Source organism: Gymnodraco acuticeps, unplaced genomic scaffold (genome assembly GCF_902827175.1).
Source record: "Gymnodraco acuticeps unplaced genomic scaffold, fGymAcu1.1, whole genome shotgun sequence".
Classification (NCBI taxonomy): domain Eukaryota; kingdom Metazoa; phylum Chordata; class Actinopteri; order Perciformes; family Bathydraconidae; genus Gymnodraco; species Gymnodraco acuticeps.
The window spans coordinates 64,293-82,987 of NW_022991144.1; the positions used below are offsets into that span (position 1 = coordinate 64,293).

General features: G+C 40.4%; 1 protein-coding gene across 1 annotated transcript in view; it reads left to right on the forward strand.

The window, feature by feature from the left end:
* The window catches only part of LOC117560377 (lymphocyte-specific protein 1-like), a 45,001-nt gene that overhangs the window by 16,626 nt on the left and 9,680 nt on the right, over window positions 1-18,695 (forward strand). Inside the window, exons 3-13 of the mRNA XM_034237242.1 lie at window positions 450-891; window positions 1,745-1,881; window positions 2,008-2,293; window positions 13,046-13,162; window positions 13,451-13,474; window positions 13,635-13,676; window positions 14,420-14,451; window positions 14,749-14,833; window positions 15,115-15,255; window positions 16,083-16,181; window positions 17,653-17,755. Coding sequence (XP_034093133.1) covers window positions 450-891; window positions 1,745-1,881; window positions 2,008-2,293; window positions 13,046-13,162; window positions 13,451-13,474; window positions 13,635-13,676; window positions 14,420-14,451; window positions 14,749-14,833; window positions 15,115-15,255; window positions 16,083-16,181; window positions 17,653-17,755 — 1,508 coding nt within the window. The remainder of the gene's footprint in view (window positions 1-449; window positions 892-1,744; window positions 1,882-2,007; window positions 2,294-13,045; window positions 13,163-13,450; window positions 13,475-13,634; window positions 13,677-14,419; window positions 14,452-14,748; window positions 14,834-15,114; window positions 15,256-16,082; window positions 16,182-17,652; window positions 17,756-18,695) is intronic.

Genomic DNA, 18,695 nt, shown 5'->3' on the forward strand with positions numbered 1-18,695 from the left:
AGTTTCTCTTTGTTTGTTGTTACCACGGGCACAGTCTCTGTTGCCATGGCGCCTTGAGCGGCATGTCCTGTGTGCCACCTGCCGCCTTGATCAACACTCTAGATCAACACTGTGAGGAACCTCTGGGTGACACAGTCGCCCATCAGCAGTAACAGGAGACACTGTCTCAATTACAACTTCAATTGAACTCTACTACTAGCAAAATGCATGATTTTATTTTAATTAACATGCATATTTGGCAAACTATTATTTAACACAGGCTGGATTTTGACAAGTGGCTCAACAATAGAACTTTTGTACAAGTCATTCATTCTCTAAAGCACCTCCAATAAATCAGCTGAACCACTGATATGGTTGTATTACTTCTAAATGTTTTCAAAATCAAACCAAATCTTGACCCCACCTCTTGCCAGGCTACTCAAAGGTAACAGTTTTTCAATTGTTCTCAGGCTGGACGGGGAGCTGAAGCCCAGATGCTGCCTGGTTCTGGAGGAGGACGAGGGCTTCAGCGACTGGAGTCACAGGTTGGAGAATCGTCCTGAGCAGGATGACTGCAGAGCCCGAGTGCAGAAACCTTCAACACAACAGAGGAAACCAGAGACTGGAGAGGAGATACAACATGAGACTGGAGAGGAGAAACCGCATCAGACTGGAGAGGAGAAACCGCATCAGACTGGAGAGGAGAAACAACATGAGACTGGAGAGGAGAAACAACATGAGACTGGAGAGGAGAAACAACATGAGACTGGAGAGGAGAAACAACATGAGACTGGAGAGGAGAAACAACATGGGACTGAAAAGAAGAAACAGCAGGGCAGTGAAGAGAAGGAGGGATGTAAGCCAGGACACAGCAGTAGGTCACAGGAAACTTCAGCAAGACCTCCAGAGAAGGTACACCGGCCAACAGACCCACACCGTAATACTGGGGCTTTCTTTACCAATGAGTCTGTATTGTTCAAGGATTCAAGGATCCCAGGTTTATTGTCATATGCACAGTAGCTTCAGTGTAGTTATGGCTATGAACATCTTAAGTCCAAAGCTCCTCCAACAATGCAACATATTATATATAGGACATAAGACAAAATAAAAAAATGAAATTAAAATGAAACATAGTAGGATAGATTAGATTAATGTTCACAATGTTTCTGACATCAGGCTCATTCCTACAGCATCAATTGTATTCCCTTTTTATTAGAAATGAGTAACAATCTCTTCCTGGCATGATGTTTATTTGTATCAACAATTGCAATCTGTCAAGCCTTCAGTTTTATATATTCATTTTTCTGCATTTGGTATGAAATTTGGGTAAGAGATATATTTACCCTTCTTGATGAATTGTGGTGGCTTTGGTGATCAACTGATCAGGGCAAATATTGGCCATAACATTAAGTTGCCACATGCCTCACTAATATACTAAAAACAGTTCTACCTGAAATAATTCACCTGCATTGTGGCATTGCCTTTGTGAGCATTTTAGTATTGTAATGAGTACAACTCTAAACAGCTGCAAGTAAGGCAGTAACCGCCTCATGGAAATGTGATCAAAGTTGGTGCTTTACTACTAAATAATTCAGAAAATAACTTATGAATTTGAATCGTAATTAATTAACAGCATTACTAAAAAATGTGTCTACACTTCTCTGAAACTGGCTGGCAATATCAAGCTTCAAATTCGTATAAATATTTCCTCAGATACATATTGTCACTATAGATTAACATGCAACCTGCTTGGTTATAATTGTAGATGTCCAGCAACAGAAAGGAAGTCAGGACGTCGTACAGCTCCACGGTGTTCCTGCCACAGGACAACAGATCGCAGCACGCCACGGGCCAACCAGCAGACAGGACGTCCTACCTGGCGGCCGGGACGATGAAGCCACGGTGAGTTCTCCGCTCTTTGCCTGGTTCTATCTGTCTTTTCCCTTTAGTCAGTATTTGTTTTGTTTTTATCCCGGGATCCAAACATTCAAATGTCTTTATAAACTGTTAAAATGATCTCCAACCCAGCGGAGGGGCCTGCAGGGTGGATGGAGAGCTGGAGCAGGAGGAGCAAAAGGAAGAGGCACAGGCTGCTCTGCAGATGGAGCGGAGATCAGCTGAAACCAGACAAAACCCCAGAGATGAGGATGACCAGGAGGAAGAAGAGCTGAGATTCACACATGAAGAGAAGGAAGACCTCCACCACAGCTGGGAGGAGGGACCCAAGGAGGAGGAGGAAGAGGAGGAAGACCTCCACCACAGCCGGGAGCATAGGCGCAGGGAGCCGGAGGAAGAGTACAAGCTTCGAGACAAGGTTGACTTTCCATTAACACTGTTGCTATTCCTACTAATATCAGCTCTTCTGCAACTGTAATACTTGCCTTTATCGGGTCGGTCTGTCTTTCTGTTGCCCTTCTTTTAAGTCATCCACAAAATATGTTTCTCGTACAAGATTGTGAAAATGTTAATGGTTCCTGGAGGAATTTATCAAATTCGATATTTTGTTTACTATAAACCAGGGGCGGATCTACGGGGGGGCAAGGGGGGCAGCCGCCCCCCCCCACCCACCCCCCCCCCCCCCCCCCGCTGTAGAGCCTTGCCCCCCCAGCTGCCCCCCTAACTTTTGTTTCCCTAAAACTGTACTAAAACAAACCTACACTGTTTCCACAAGCTTCTCAAGCAACAAAACAAGCATTACATTAGTTAAAAGTGAATCATTTTAAATATAATTTTAGGCCCGTTAAAAACGCAGCTACGGCCCTGCATTAAACTGCGGAGCGGCGTTCACACAGACCGCGGCTTACACCGTTGCAGAGAGGGAGCGAGCTGTCCCAGCACCTATGGATCAGCTTCCCCTGGGAGCATTTCCCTTTCCACTGGTTTTGTTTTTACTAAGGACGAGAGCTTGAAACTAAATATTAATAAAACGCTGCCATTTGAATCGATAGCGTTTAACAGACGGGCGCTGTTTGGGGCGTTACGTTACAAAATACTACGCAGACAGCGTTAGCTGGGAGATCGATCACTTTGCTAAACTACGCGGTAGCCTACTATTACATCCACGTAAACTACACATCACAGCCATGAGGCCAGATCAATGAAACCAGGATACATCCTTTACTGTAAAAACTGGATCCAAGCACAGCTGCCTGTGTGCGCTTGATCAATACTTTCTGATGTTATATGATATGCTACATATTATCTAGGCTACATGGCCCTAACGTGTAAAGTTATACAAGCATTTGTACCAGTGCTTTTCACAAGTAGACTCTTGCAGGCCAGAGTATAGGAGTGATTCAACAACAACACAAAGACATATGAGAAGTGATCAGGACGAACAGAAAGAGGAAAAGGAAAAGAGAATTCACTGAAGAGACCAGGAGGGTCAGAGCAGGAGGAAGAGGAGGAGATGAAGAGACCAGGAGGGTCAGAGCAGGAGGAGGAGATGAAGACATTAGTGAAGAAGAAGAAATGTATGTGAGGAATAAAGATGAAGTGTCAGAAAGAGGGACAGAGGCAGGGATCAGGAGGCAGATGAAACTCCAGCTAGACCACATGGTATGTTCTTATTCTCCTTACATATTCCATCACAGCAGCACAATCTAGCAGCTCTTAGTATTGACAAATATTGATTGAAATGTGTTGCTGCACAGCTCACCTTTAGCTCTCTGAAGAGATGGGTGATGTCATTTGTGTACTTAATTATAAATTGAAATGTTGAGTTTGTCAATCTTAATCTGAAAATACAAAAACTGAAATATAGGTAAGAGATCACTTTTGTGATGTAATTCCCTCAATGCAGATCACACATGGACTGATCCATTATTTTAATAGGAGGGTAAATGGTATGGCGTGACGGGGTTGAAACAAACTGAGGGACAATATTGCAATTTCATAGATAATTCAAGTATTTTTTCAGAATTTATTTTTGATCAGTTAAAGTTGACAAGCATATGATTATATTAGCAGCAACATTTAGGGATAATTGGCCATTTTGATTTGTTTGATATTAAATTAATATGTAATAATGCTTCGTGAGCACATGCAAATATGTCTGTCTAATACTAAGAAAACCAATTTTTTCAAAACTAAATATATATTTAGTTTGACATTGTAATGCAAAAAAACCTGTTCCATTAATGAATTGCTTTAAAATACATTTTATAGTTTCCTTTCATTTAAAATTATTGAAGTAAGCTTGGGGGACTCAAAGGGCACCCGATTGTTTGTCTGAACACCTTGTTTCTCTTGTGCATTAAGAACACTTGTGTTAGGGCATGAATTAACAATAAATAGGTTATATACAGTATAAAATACCACGTACTGTCCGCCCTCCCATGCCACCCTGGCATGACTTCTTGCCCCCCCTTTGCCCCCCCATGTCAAATGTTCTAGAACCGCCACTGCTATAAACTGATTATTTTGGAGATTCCCTGACTTTTTGTCACGTCATAATCTCATGTCCTGATGAATTGAGAGATATTTGTTTTGTCAGAGCATGAATCTTAATGTTTTTGTTTTACAACAGAAACAACTAAATCTAATGGTGAAATCTTCATGAAGTTTTCAGAAAAATTCATGCCCAGAAGAGGAACTAACCCTTTTTAAATGTCATCAGCATGTTTTACATTTATCCTAAAATAATTATAATTATCAATCTATAAAGGAGATAGTTGAGCAAATTCAGACTCCCAAGCAAACCTTTTTTTTTATAATGAAGGGTAACCTGTCGAGTTTTCTTATTCAGTGATACCCATCCAGGCCCGGTTCCAGAACAAAATGACTCAGGGTGCATCTGAGATTAGAGAGGGTGCAGTGGTAAAGTGCTATTTTTTATAAGTGGGGAGTGGATCTAACACCCTCGAGGGGGGTCCTCACCTCCTCTAGGAGGGTCACCTCCTCTAGGGGGGTCCGGGGGCATGCTCCCCCGGGAAGATTTTTTTTTAAATATTGAAGTTAAAAGCATCAATCTGGTGCACTTTGAGAGCAAAATGAAGAGATCTATGGATCTATGTGCTCTTTGCTTGATTCATGCCTTCCCAGTCCCTTATCACGTAGCCTAAGAGCATGGCGCCAGTTGTTGTAGCCAGTTGTGGTGAAGACATCTGACGTACTGGAACCGAAATGTCTACATGCATAGCAGAAGATGGCATCTTTTTTACATGAATATTCCAGCCAATCTCTGTTTTGAAACCATGAGCTGCAAAATGAGCGCCTTACCCCACTGTACAGGCGAGTTGGGTACTTTTTTAAATATACCTGCAGGCTCTGTTTGGCCGAGGTCCTCTGGCACTTGCGGGCCGCTGAGGGGTGGCGGTGTTTGGGGCAACGAAGACGGCTGCGGCTGCTCCGCCTCCGTGGGCGAGGCGGGCAAAGCCGGCGAGTCGGGCGTTATTGTCCACGACAGTGGCCGCGGGTAACGTAATGTCCTCATGATCTGAACTGTTATTACCTGCAGTAGATGCAGTGTGTTAGAGATTTGGAGGGATAACTGGTCCGCTTTTCAAATCTCCGCGCGTTCCTATGAAGCTGGTTATAATACAGGAAGGAATCCATATCTACAAAGTAACCGTTAACAATAATCTACTTTAATGGCAATATGACAATGCAATACAATCATTACAATACAACATGATATATTACAGTTATATTGCAATGCTTAAGGAGTAATGCCGGCTTACTCCTGCTCTAGTCCGCATACTACAGAGCTACTTTCACCCGAGGGCAGCATGTGAAGAAGAGGCCGAACGCCAGGGATCCACCGGATATATACCAGAGTAAGAAGGAGGGGTTTGGTGTTAGGTCAGCTGGTCATCTTTTCAGGTCATCTCATTGGGAGACGCAACGCAGCAGGAAACCAAACAGGCTCACTTTCCAACAAAAGGTCTCAAGGCCTGCATACCTACACCTCCCCCACAGAGCCATAAAACCCTGTTTACTCCAACCAGCCCAGAATGTTTATAGCCATTTGTAGTCCTTACATTTATGAAAGGATAAAACAGAGAAATCAATATAAAACACAAACACAGGTATTGTTTGAACAGTATTCACTTAACTGCTACTATTGATAAGCACCAGAGAAACCCAAGGGACCTCTCTTAACATCACAACCACTGTAGCTCGTTCTAAGTTGAATGCAAATCAGGACATGCTCTCACCTTCCCCCATCTTCCTTTGTCCTCAAAACACATGTCAACAGGCCCCAAATGCAGCTCACAGTTTTACCCAAATTATTCCCATTTTAAGCTTATCCATAGTTTGCTAACATGAATAAATACAAATATAACTCTACAAATCCCCCTTTTTATCTCCTTCTCCAGAGATAAACTTAGACAAGGCATTTTGAAATATACCCACGGTCATTCTTTTCTACTGTGTCCGTAAATCCATCCGAAGCTGGTATTCAGAGTACTTGAAACCTTCATGGAGACCGAACACCTCTTTCCATGGCAGTGAAGGAACCATGAGGGGGTAGCTGAGTGCTAGAATCATCAGCCCCCCCCCCCCCCGAGGAATAGCCCACAAGGACAGCTAATAGGGAGGGGGAGATGCAGCTTTCCCTTCACGGGTAGAACTGATCAGAGCAAAGTAGACTCCTCTGCTGCGCCGTCCCGGCTTGCCGTGTCTTTGTCCACCCAATCCGCTGACAGCAGCTTCTGGGCTGCCTGCTAGAGAGATGTCTTCCTCCTCCTCGTCCTCCGGCCCGCTGATGGCGGCTTCCGGGTCGATGCTGTAGAGATGTCTCCAGGGTCCTCCTTCTCCGGCCCGCTGATGATGCCTCCCGGGTCGTCTGCTGTAAGGATGCCTCCAGGGTCCTGCTCCTCCAGTCTGCTGCTTCCGAGTAGTCCACGTCTGCCAGGGCCACGTCCGTCCTGATGTCGTCCCCTGGTCCTAGCAGGTGGTTTCCCCGCCGCACACTGGCTCCCGTGGTACGAGCTGTCCCCCTTTTCTCCCAGGCAGACGGCATAAGAGGTCCGCTGGGTCACTCGGTCGGGGTCGGAGAGCCTGGGGTTGAGCCACTTTGTCCTGATGACTTTCAGCCAGACGAACTCTGCTGTCGGCCTCGTGCTTCTCGGGTCCCCCTTTTGGCGCCAGTGACCTGTGTGGAGAAATCTGATACAACTCCCTCAAGCCTACGCTCAGCTGTTTTGACCCACTTGGAGCCTCTTGGTGGGGTGTCTTGAAACAACAGCCGTCTGTGAACAGGTTTTCTAAATGAATTGTAGACCTCCTATCTGCCAGTGCAGCTTCAGAATCGTAATACTTGGATTGTGCCAACTAAATAAGAACCTCAACATCTTTAGGTAAACTAAATAACATATTTCAATAGCTCTGAATTTCTGACAAGCATCCGTGTTTATTTTTAGATGAAATCCTATTTAAAATCCAAATATAATATGAACTGCTAATGTTTCTGGTAAGGAAACACACTAATGTTATGGATTCAAAAACAACCAAAATCACGATGCTAACAAAGTGAATGATTTCCTGGTGATACTGCTTTTACCTGTCAGTGCTTAGATATTATCACGCTGAAAAAATGAATACAGAATTCCAACAAACTGTCATCAAATGTCTCTCTATTATAAATTTAGATGAAATGTATATCCCCATAATGACCTAAACAATAAAGTATATGGCTTTTACTTCTTTACCAGGCTAGTTACATGATGTTGTCTAAATTAAATTATGTCTCAATACACTACTATGTTTTAGCTTAACTTAACTGTAATATGTTCTTTCTACATTTCAAACCTCAGTTACTCTAATGTCTGTTAAAATATTACAAAATTGTTTAATTATCACAGGTCAACTTCTTCGGTTTCACAGTAGCCCCTTGGCCACTGCTTCTTTGTTACCCGTTATAATTCAAATCAATATTTAGAAACATCTCAACATTCATCAAACAGTATCTTATCCCCAGATATGGAGCAGGTTAATTACATTCAATGCTCAGTTTGAACATCTGGGTTGGGGCGGAAGGTTTCTGTCAATCCTTAAAAGAAAAATTTAAATTGTGCATTTTACAGCCATGTTGACATTTATACATTATACTCACTCCCCCCTTTTACACATGAAATCATGTGTAACAAAAGCCTGTAATGGGAGGGGAACAAAAACTGTCAGGTAATTGGTTAGGGACATAACGAACATTATTATCATTATTTCCACAGTGAACACTTCAGTGAAAAGAAGTGTTCCTCTCCGTCCTTCAGGCCTAAAAGAAACAGAATCTTCAGATTGTAGTTTTACATTTGCAAACCGCCAACTCATGTGGGAGGAAAATATCACATGTGCGGTTTCCCCTTTTTGTGGAATTTTTAGGAAACCTCTCGTTTCCCTTGGAGCTCCAAAATAATATGTTAGTCCAAAAACATGCTTGGTTAGTTATTGTTTTAGAATCATGCAGTTACACTGATCACATGCCGGCATACATTCACACTCACACTGTCTGGTTGTCATGTCAAGTTTGGTCAGCTTCACCCAGAGTCAGTCATCCACAGTGCCTTGTCAAGTTACACTGTCGGTCAGGGTCAAAGGTCAGTTGGTCTCCGTCTTTTTTGGCCATGTGTCGTGCTCTGCAGAGACTTTGACATTTCAGCATAGGCCAGTATCCTTTGTCTACAAAAATATGTCACGATTTCAACTATGATTTTCAAGATGATTCTCACTTGTCATTGGGACTTCCGCCTCCCACTTTTCCTGAAACTTGGTACAAAACTCACTTCCTTCGAGTACCACTACTAATTAAAATGTCTAATGATCTATTTCAGAAACTTTTGTACAATAACTATTATCTTGAGTCAAAACATTACTAGGATCTGTGTCGCTCTGCATTTCATAGCTCATTATAATTCTGGTCTACTTAAAAAACGATGTTAAACTCTTTAGCAGTGTGTGGAACCTTGGGTGTCCGAACATGCAACAATTACTCCCTCCTTTATCAAGGATTTAAAACCGAAGTCTGGTAATAACTATGCCACAATGGTGAAATCAACACTTCAGATTGGAATTTAATATGTGGCTTGGCACTAGCCATTAATACAAACAAAGATTTGTCCTATAGAGTGGTTCCTAAAACTATCCTTTTAATGGTGATCAATATTGTAACCAATGAGATCACTACTTTATTCACACGTGAATAAAAATGTCTTAAAGAATGAATTGTTAACATGATGAAAATATTGAAGAATATGGTTCTACTCTGTCAGTGTGTTTTAGGATGATTATCATTTTACTTTAATAGTTTCCTCTTTACTGCTATTTTTAATTTACCAAATGATTAATAAATCTTTCTGTCTTTACGTATTTATGAAGTTAATTCAAGTTATTTAAATGTGCGTTTCGTGAATAAGTGTGTTTATGTGTAACTCACTCATTCCCGTTCTCCTTTCCTCCTCCCCTGGTTTTCTCAAGCCGTGACCCCGGCCTCCGCACTTCTAATCGACCATGCCAACTCCTCTGATTCTGTCTTCTCTTCAGTCCATCAGCTGTTGAATCCATCCGCTGTAACTTTTGTAGGCAGCCATTGGCCCAGTCACATCTGCAGCCCCATCATGCCACTGTTGTTGCACTCCTCCTTTACAGTCTCTCTGCTGTTTTTATGGAGGGCGGATTCTGCTCTCATGTCTATTGTGCCAAATCTCGCGGCGCAGTTTGGAACTTCATGTCCTGTTTGAGGGACCGATGAGAGTATCTCTCTGTATGTCAGCATGCTGGTTTGGTTCTGGATGCCACAGGTGGAGATAGTTCTGGCTGCAGTCTTGATGTAGTCTTGTTGTTGTTGTTGGTTCAGCTCTGGTTCTCTGTCTGTACGATGGAGAAGGAGGAGTCTCCTGTTGGGTTAGGTCTCGTTGTCTGCATGGAGGGTCGGGATCAAAGCCTTTCTAACTCAGAGGGGGAGTCCAGGTCCCGGTACACATTACCTATAAGAAGTCTAGCACACTGATGTTAAATAAATCCAACCCTTTCCACTCTGTCTCTTTCTAATCATACTATCTGTCTTAGTTGTTAAATGCCATCTAAACAACATAATTAATGTCTACTTATGATATTACAAAAACTAACTCCAAAAATTGTTTCATCCATTGTTACATATTTACCCAACACAACTCTGAAATACTTACATGTTTCCAGCATCACATATTCCACACACTATGAAAGAACATCTCCATATCTTCTCTCATTTTAAATCCCACTGTTACTTCGAACAATAGTAAACCTGCAGAGCACACCAATCGGATCACAGTAATGAAATTTGAATCAAGTGTAGGCCTATGTCTTCTTTCTGAACATTTATTTATATTGTCTACATTTGCAAACAGTTCGAGTGTAAAATGTGTTTTGCACAATGTATTTACACTCTACAGATTCTTGAGTTTACTCATCTCCTGGTGCTGTCGTTGTAAAAAATGTTCAATCCCTTATTGTTTTGTACCAGTTTACCAAACAATACCAGCCAGCAATGTAATGATCAAACTCTAAGCTCGCATAAGTTTCAAGGGTGTGATACCCCCTTTCAGCCACTAGATGGCAGCAGCAGAAGTTTCAAGGGTGTGATACCCCCTTTCATCCACTAGATGGCAGCAGCAGAAGTTTCAAGGGTGTGATACCCCCTTTCAGCCACTAGATGGCAGCAGCAGAAGTTTCCAGACAAAGGGAAACGCTCTACCTTGGTTTAATATATAACAGACCTCTGGCTTTAAGCTTTTAGCATTGGTCTGTTATTTAAACCCCAGTTTTAAACGGCGACTCGATCTGATATATCGAGTTTTCAGGTTTTGCCGTGCAGGATTCAAACCTCGCATTCACACAAACTGCACCATTTCTACGCCACTCAGGAATAAACACCTGCAGATCCGCGCCAAACTGCTCTATTTTACGTCACGCAGGACTTTCGTCTACCTGTCGATCCACGTTTACGTTTTGTATATAACTTTCCTAACATAGTAAAATATGCATTGTATATTCCATTTAAACTATAAAAACACTGTGAAACGCCTACAGACAATCCTAAAGTTTTAGCGTATCCAATTACAGACAGGCGACTTTCATCGTCTGCTTACCTTATTTGCAAAGTTGCAGAGTCCTGCTGATTGTCTGAGATGTTTGAAAGCGTCTGAATTCTTCCTCAGCTTCGTTATCTCTAGACGTCGGGTCACCATTTTGTTAGAGATTTGGAGGGATAACTGGTCCGCTTTTCAAATCTCCGCGCGTTCCTATGAAGCTGGTTATAATACAGGAAGGAATCCATATCTACAAAGTAACCGTTAACAATAATCTACTTTAATGGCAATATGACAATGCAATACAATCATTACAATACAACATGATATATTACAGTTATATTGCAATGCTTAAGGAGTAATGCCGGCTTACTCCTGCTCTAGTCCGCATACTGCAGAGCTACTTTCACCCGAGGGCAGCATGTGAAGAAGAGGCCGAACGCCAGGGATCCACCGGATATATACCAGAGTAAGAAGGAGGGGTTTGGTGTTAGGTCAGCTGGTCATCTTTTCAGGTCATCTCATTGGGAGACGCAACGCAGCAGGAAACCAAACAGGCTCACTTTCCAACAAAAGGTCTCAAGGCCTGCATACCTACACCTCCCCCACAGAGCCATAAAACCCTGTTTACTCCAACCAGCCCAGAATGTTTATAGCCATTTGTAGTCCTTACATTTATGAAAGGATAAAACAGAGAAATCAATATAAAACACAAACACAGGTATTGTTTGAACAGTATTCACTTAACTGCTACTATTGATAAGCACCAGAGAAACCCAAGGGACCTCTCTTAACATCACAACCACTGTAGCTCGTTCTAAGTTGAATGCAAATCAGGACATGCTCTCACCTTCCCCCATCTTCCTTTGTCCTCAAAACACATGTCAACAGGCCCCAAATGCAGCTCACAGTTTTACCCAAATTATTCCCATTTTAAGCTTATCCATAGTTTGCTAACATGAATAAATACAAATATAACTCTACAAGTGTTACTGCTGGCGATAAGGGCTGGTTGTTTTAACCATGTTCTGATGTCCATCATTGACTGCTGTGTAAGCACCTTGCAGATGACGAACGCGCAGCGGCACAGGTCACGCGCACCTGACATAATAATAACGTTACCCGTTTAAATTGACCAAATAAATGCAGCAGACAATGTTATTCAACCACAATTACAATTTATTTGATTTCAACTAAATTATTATTATTATTATTATTCTTACTACTATTATTATTATTATATATGTAATATTTTTCACTTTTCTTTTTTTTTTTTCACTTTTCATTTTTCAAATGAGGGTGCATAACGACTCAACTGAGGGTGCAATGCACCCTTATGCACCCCCGTAGAACCGGGCCAAACACACATGTTGAATCCAAAAACATGTGCAAAGCTTATTTTTGTTCATGTTTATATCCATCATTATTAGTGTATTTTGATTTAAACTGTGCTTCCATCAGGATCAACTTTTTTTACCTTCATGACCGGATCTATAAAATGTATGTTTATTGCTAGTAATGTCCAACTCCTTCGCATTGTGTAGAATGTTACTCTTATTATTATATAAAATACTTGATGCTAATAAGCAATAGTTTGCTGACATAAAACCAAGCATGTCTGGTTTTTCCCAACGTTTCATGAAACATTAAATCAAACAGATGCATGCTTCTTTTCTTTAAAACTCGCAGTTCATTGAATTTGGCTTTAAATCTGAAAGTAATAAAGTAAAAGAATGTATCTTTGGCTCACTGGGTGAGGAAATGCCTGAAAGCAGCAATGATGTAAGATGTTGTAACAAATTCCTACTTTTAGCACCACTGGTTTGCCGGAGTTTTATTAGTCTTCTGCCACCACATAACACGCTATAGGGGAGCAGTGCGAACACACATTTTGAAAGGCTTTATCCAGAGAAAGAACAGGCATTAAGGAAAACTGTGCTCCAGATTATACTCTTTAACCCAATAAGACTGTATAATACTGCTAATACTGACTTTTGATAGTCTACTGTATTAAAACAATAGACATATTGGTTGATATTTGTATGGTGGCATTGTTCTAGAGGTCAATGGAGAGCGGGAGGATTGAGGAGCTGAACAGAAGATCTGCAGCCTCTCTTTGCAGCAGCAGCGAAGGCGAGGAGCCGTTAAACTACGGTCCGATGAGCCCCACGTTCAAGGTAGGTCATCAAACCAAAGAGGGTGTGTGCAGTATGATTTTCTAAATTCAAAAGGCATTGGAATGAATGCCAGCATCTATTGATTTGGTTAGTGAAAGTAGCTGCGGTAGAGATGATTGTCGGTCTCTGTCTTACAATTCTACTGTTGCACAAAATGATTTTGTTCTTTAAAGCTTTTTTTGGTTGAAAATATCCCAGTATGGAATTTTCTTTAAGAATCTATGCTTCCATGTTAACCATGCCAACATGTTTTTTTCTCTTTCATGCTCCCCGCTGTTCTTCCACCAGAAACTCCTCATTCAGTTTTACCCAGTAAGTGCTGTGCATGTGTCAGCTGACTGATTTGCACTGATTTAAATGTACAAACGTTTTGCTCACAAACGTGCTGCATGTCAGAGTTCTTCTGTACTTATAGTCATTCAAAGGACTTGTGAGAGCTGCCGGGCCTGCTCTAATCTGTGTCTCTTCACAGGATGAAGCAAACAGCAGAGTCCCCCCCGACAGTAAATGTAAGGTGAGTGCTGCCGCAGACCAGGGTCAAGGTCAGAAGCTGTAATGGGATAAGAAATGTAAATTCAAAGAAATCTTAAAAATAGCACACTATTCTATTCAAAATATTATTATGATTGTTGTTTTTATTATTGTTGTCATTATTACTTTTCTTTTTGTTGCTGGTTAATTGGTTGTTCTATCTTTTGTATTATTTAAACTGCCAGATTTTCTTTGCTCATTTTAGAAATGTTTTAACCCGGGTTTAACCATGTCAAGCTATTTGTTTTGATAAATGCTGTTAAATATGTTTGTCTTCATATTTTATTTACCTCATGTCATTCAAAGCTCAATCACATAAACAAACACAGAGTCCTTGGGCAAGACACTTCACCCTAAATTGCTCCTGTTGGGATTGTGCACAGTATGGAGTATACAGTATGTAAGTCGCTTTGGGTAATAGCGTCTAATAGGTAACAATGTAATGATAAAACTAAAGAGCGCTGTCTCCAGGACTACCAAGTTAGCTGGAAAGCTGAGTAAACAACACCTTGAACGGTTAATCCTGTTCCGGATCTTGGGGGGTTTCCACACGCTCACCCTCAATCTAGGAACATACGTTTCTGTCTTGATCTGTGAGAAAAAATGAAATTACAACTTTGTGCCGGTTTATAGGTGCTTAAATAAAAAGTCTGCTACTGAAGGTCAAATCCCATACATGTGTAATAATCCCTGTGAGTTTTAACCTTTCATTGTCTCTTTCCTTAGATCATAGAGAGAACTGAATCACTGAGGAAAAGGTAAGTGTGTGAACATTTCTTGTGAAGTAGATTTAAAAGAATGTTGTTTCCGGTGCTGCACCATCTTATGGAAATGTTATAAGAATAAATCTAGGAATAAAAAAAAAGTTCCATGTACAAAATATAAAGTGCAGAAGTTGAGAAGTTGAGAAGGAGGTCTACTCTGATCTGCTTATCAAACACCCTGCTGCTTATCTTGTTTTACATTATTAATGATATAAAAGAATATACTTTTACATCATCAGATTTCTCACAGTTATATACTTTCACTCTTAACACGTATCCATTCTCCTAAAGCACCGGCAGCATAAAGAAGACGCTGTCACCTGTTGCTGTTTCAAAGATTGACAAGAAACTGGAGCTGTACACTCGTGCTCTCGAGGTGAAACCCCACTGAGTGACTCTTTTCAATAGTTCTTTTTTATTTTATTGACTTTTTTGAGAACCCTTGCAGTACTTCCAAAAACTGCCAGTACTATATCACAGTTTAGGATAATGCATCTTTGTTTGACTCTAAGAGAAACCATAATATTCCGACAATGAGATCAAATTCTGAATAAATAATCTGTGTGAAGAACCAGCATACTGTTGAACTACAATATGGAAGATACCCAATTTCTGTGTCTCATTATGTTAAACTCTCAAACCGGATCTCATTCACAGGTCGCCTCTAAGGAAGGCAGGTCCGGCAGCCAGGTGCTGACGGACCTGACGAGTCCCACTGAAGCCGTCTCGTCCAAGAAGAACCTGTTTGAGGCCGGGGAAGCCTGGAAGCAAAACGCCACCTCAGTCACACCATCTAAGGTAAATGATGACGTTTCTTTCTTTATCCTAATTTACCTTTTTACAGTTAAACTGATAAATAACTGATAAATAACTGCTCATCTACTTAGGTTTTTTGACGAATTGTTCAGAAGTTTAATTTTCCTGTTTGTTAATGTTGTGTTCTATTACAAATCCAAATGAAAAAACAGGCAGAAGCTTATCATTGTCTCCATGACCATAAATCTTTTATGTGCAATATTTTATTCTAAATAAGCCCTTAAATGCTTCTTGGGGTTTTCCCTTAGGTTTTAGTGCATGTAAATGGTCTGCAAAGGCTTGAATCCCAAAGTTCCCTCCAGAGGGGGTTTCTCTCCCACACACTCCCCCCCTGCCCGAAATGCTGCCGTTTGACGTGCTTCTATAGGCTACCACTCCAACACATTGTACGTGATAGGCTAAGGGTCGGGACATCTCTGAGCTCTTGACCAATCACAACACAGCCGACCAGTTAACCAATCAGAGCAGACTGGGCTCTGGTTTCAGACAGAGGGTGAAAAGAGGTGCTGCAGCACAACATTAAAGGATGGAGACATGTCACAGTAGAGACACAAATGCAAATATGAACTACATTAGGGCCCCTTTAACATTGTTACATAGATTCCAGTTTAAACATTAATGAATTTGAACTATTTATGACACATGAAGTCTTACATCAGAAATAATATGATATTTTGTCCAGGAAAGGTCTAGAATTTGATTTAATTTAAACATACACCATGTGTTTATGTATGTACCTACATGTATGTAGGTGAACTTGAAACATACAGAATTACAAATATTATAATATTTCCTCTTATCTTTCTCAGGATGCAGATGGTTTAAAAGTGGGCGTGGCCAATCTCATTAATCAGTGGGTGAAAGAAGGTGAAGATGGGAGCAGGTGCAGCTCACCTTTTAGACAAGGAGTAAGTCTGAATTTGATCCTCAATGAACATGATTGTTTGATACTTGTCTCTGCTTCACTGTCTTGCTTTTTTGTATCATGTCTGACACGATTCACAAAGCTTTTCACCCATGAACTGATCCTTTTTCAGTTCTGTGACATGAGCTTTGGAACAACTGTTTATTTCTATCAAATGTAATCTCCCCCTTCCTTAACTTTCATATACATGTTGTTTTATGACACTATTCAAGAAGAATTCCTCCCCACTATGCAACCACACCCATCTTTTTTCATCTGGTGTAAATCATTTCAACTCAGCTGAACAGAGCAGTCAGTGAGAGTCTGCCCCCTTGTGGCTGCAGAGATGACAAACTGTGTACTGTATGTTGCTATATTTGCAGTACATGAAACACAGTGTTGTTTTAAAACATAAGAATTAAAGGCTAGAGTTCACCTACATCTAATAAGCTTTAAATTAATTGAATAGCATTGTTTTTCTAATGCACCATTTAATGTTCAGAGCTGACCGAGGATAGTTTGTTAAAATCTCATACTCTCATAACTCTGCTTTCTTTACCATTACACTGTAAGGAGACAGTGGGAAACATTGAGGGTTTTATAGCCTCATTCAAAACCAGATGTGGACAAAGAAATTGGTTGTATACGTGTAGTTCCATGGCTGGGGACCGGGACCTCCTACTGCAGTATTTCCCAACCTTTTGGCTCTCGATCCTTTACAATGAGATAATGTCTATTTGTGACCCTGCTGTCACTGCCTATGGCTGAGCGTGGAAATATATTATGATCAGTTCCACCAAAGAAGAGTTCCCATTTGATTGTATCTTTAGAATTGTTAGGGCCCTGTTACAATAAAACAGATGGTCTGTGTTTTTTAACAGAAAAATCAAATGTAGCTGTTGTTATCTTGAGACCCCTCACATTAGTTTGAATACTCCACGGGGGTCTAGAGCTCCAAGTTGTGAATAAGCTCCCTTCAGAGTCCTGTTGTTATTCGAATGGGTTATTTTTTAAATAATTGTTTTCTTCTCTAAAATGTATAATTACTCTATATTGTAAACACTGGCATGACTTGTTTAGACCAGAAAAACACTATTTGGTTTGAATGCTCACAACCTTTTATATAAAGTCTGTGCTTACAACTCATACCAATGTAAGACTACAAAAATCACTCAAAACTCACCTTTTCACTCTTGCCTTCAACTGCTAATCCACTTACCCCTTGCTCCTATTCTACCTAGCTTAGCACTTTTTACTTTTGTTGTTATTTTCCTTCTTTACTTGCTTGTAAAGTGGTTTGAGCACCAGGAAAAGCGCTATAAAAATAACATGTATTATTATTATACCTGCAATTAAGTCATAAACTGTCACATATTGTTGGATGTTAAAAGTTTCAGATGAATAAGGCCACACTAAAGTTGTTGAATAATGTCTATGAATCTGTTTTGATAACTGATATATTAACTGAATTCCAGGAAAGTTCAACTGGGAAAAGATCTAAGTTTGTGGTGATGGGTCACGGCAAGTATGAGAAGGTTCCTGTGGACAGCAACAGTGAAGATGCAAACTGCCAGTCAGGTAAGACTACATCCATTTACGTTGGATTGTTACTATGCTTGTAACTTTGTTGTTGTTATTATTATATTTATTAAGGACTTCTTTATTAATCAATTTTTTCATCTTTCATATAATTAATAGTCAAAATGTGCCACATATTTAGAGACTTATTGTTTGATTTAACCTGCAAAACTAGCTTGAAGATAAATGTTATTTATATAAAGAATAGTCAAGTATAGACACTAACATTAAATTGGCCTAAACAATGTTTATTACCAAAAAAAGGAATTAAAATGAAACATTAACTAATTCAAAAGATTATATTTTACAAACTGTCCTCCAAAAACAAGTCAAGTCTCAATATATTCTGTATGTTGTTATAGTCAGAACATCCCATGAAAAGACCAACACCCAAAAAGAAAGATGTACTAACAAGTATTGTTATTGTCTCAAAGTATTGCACTGAAAAACATGTTCCTTCATTACCATGAATACTCACATACTCAATCCCATATACAAACAATTAGTAAAACAGGGGTTTCACACTGTGTTTCAGCCAAAGGCAACCTTAGCTGAAATAAATACATAGCAGGAACCCCCACTAAATATGTACAGTTGGGCTGCATAATAAACTGGCCTTCAACAAAATGTTGTGGCCTTGAGTACCATGCATAGACACACCTTTGTATGGTGCATACTGTCTGTTGCTAGCTTAAGAGCTCAAGGTTTCATGGGTAACAGACCATTTGTGATCCCTAGAGATCCCTAGGGATCACAAACCGCCTGTTGATGGTTTCTATTACTGCAGCAAACGTGGATTAACCTGCGGCTTAAAATAGTCCTCCACAAATGTACTATCTCCCACTGTTTGAGTTAATGTTTTAAAACAAAAATAAAAGTTATGGAAATTGTTTGAACTTTTAAAAAACTAAAGAGTATGTGTGTGAGTCATCACTATAGG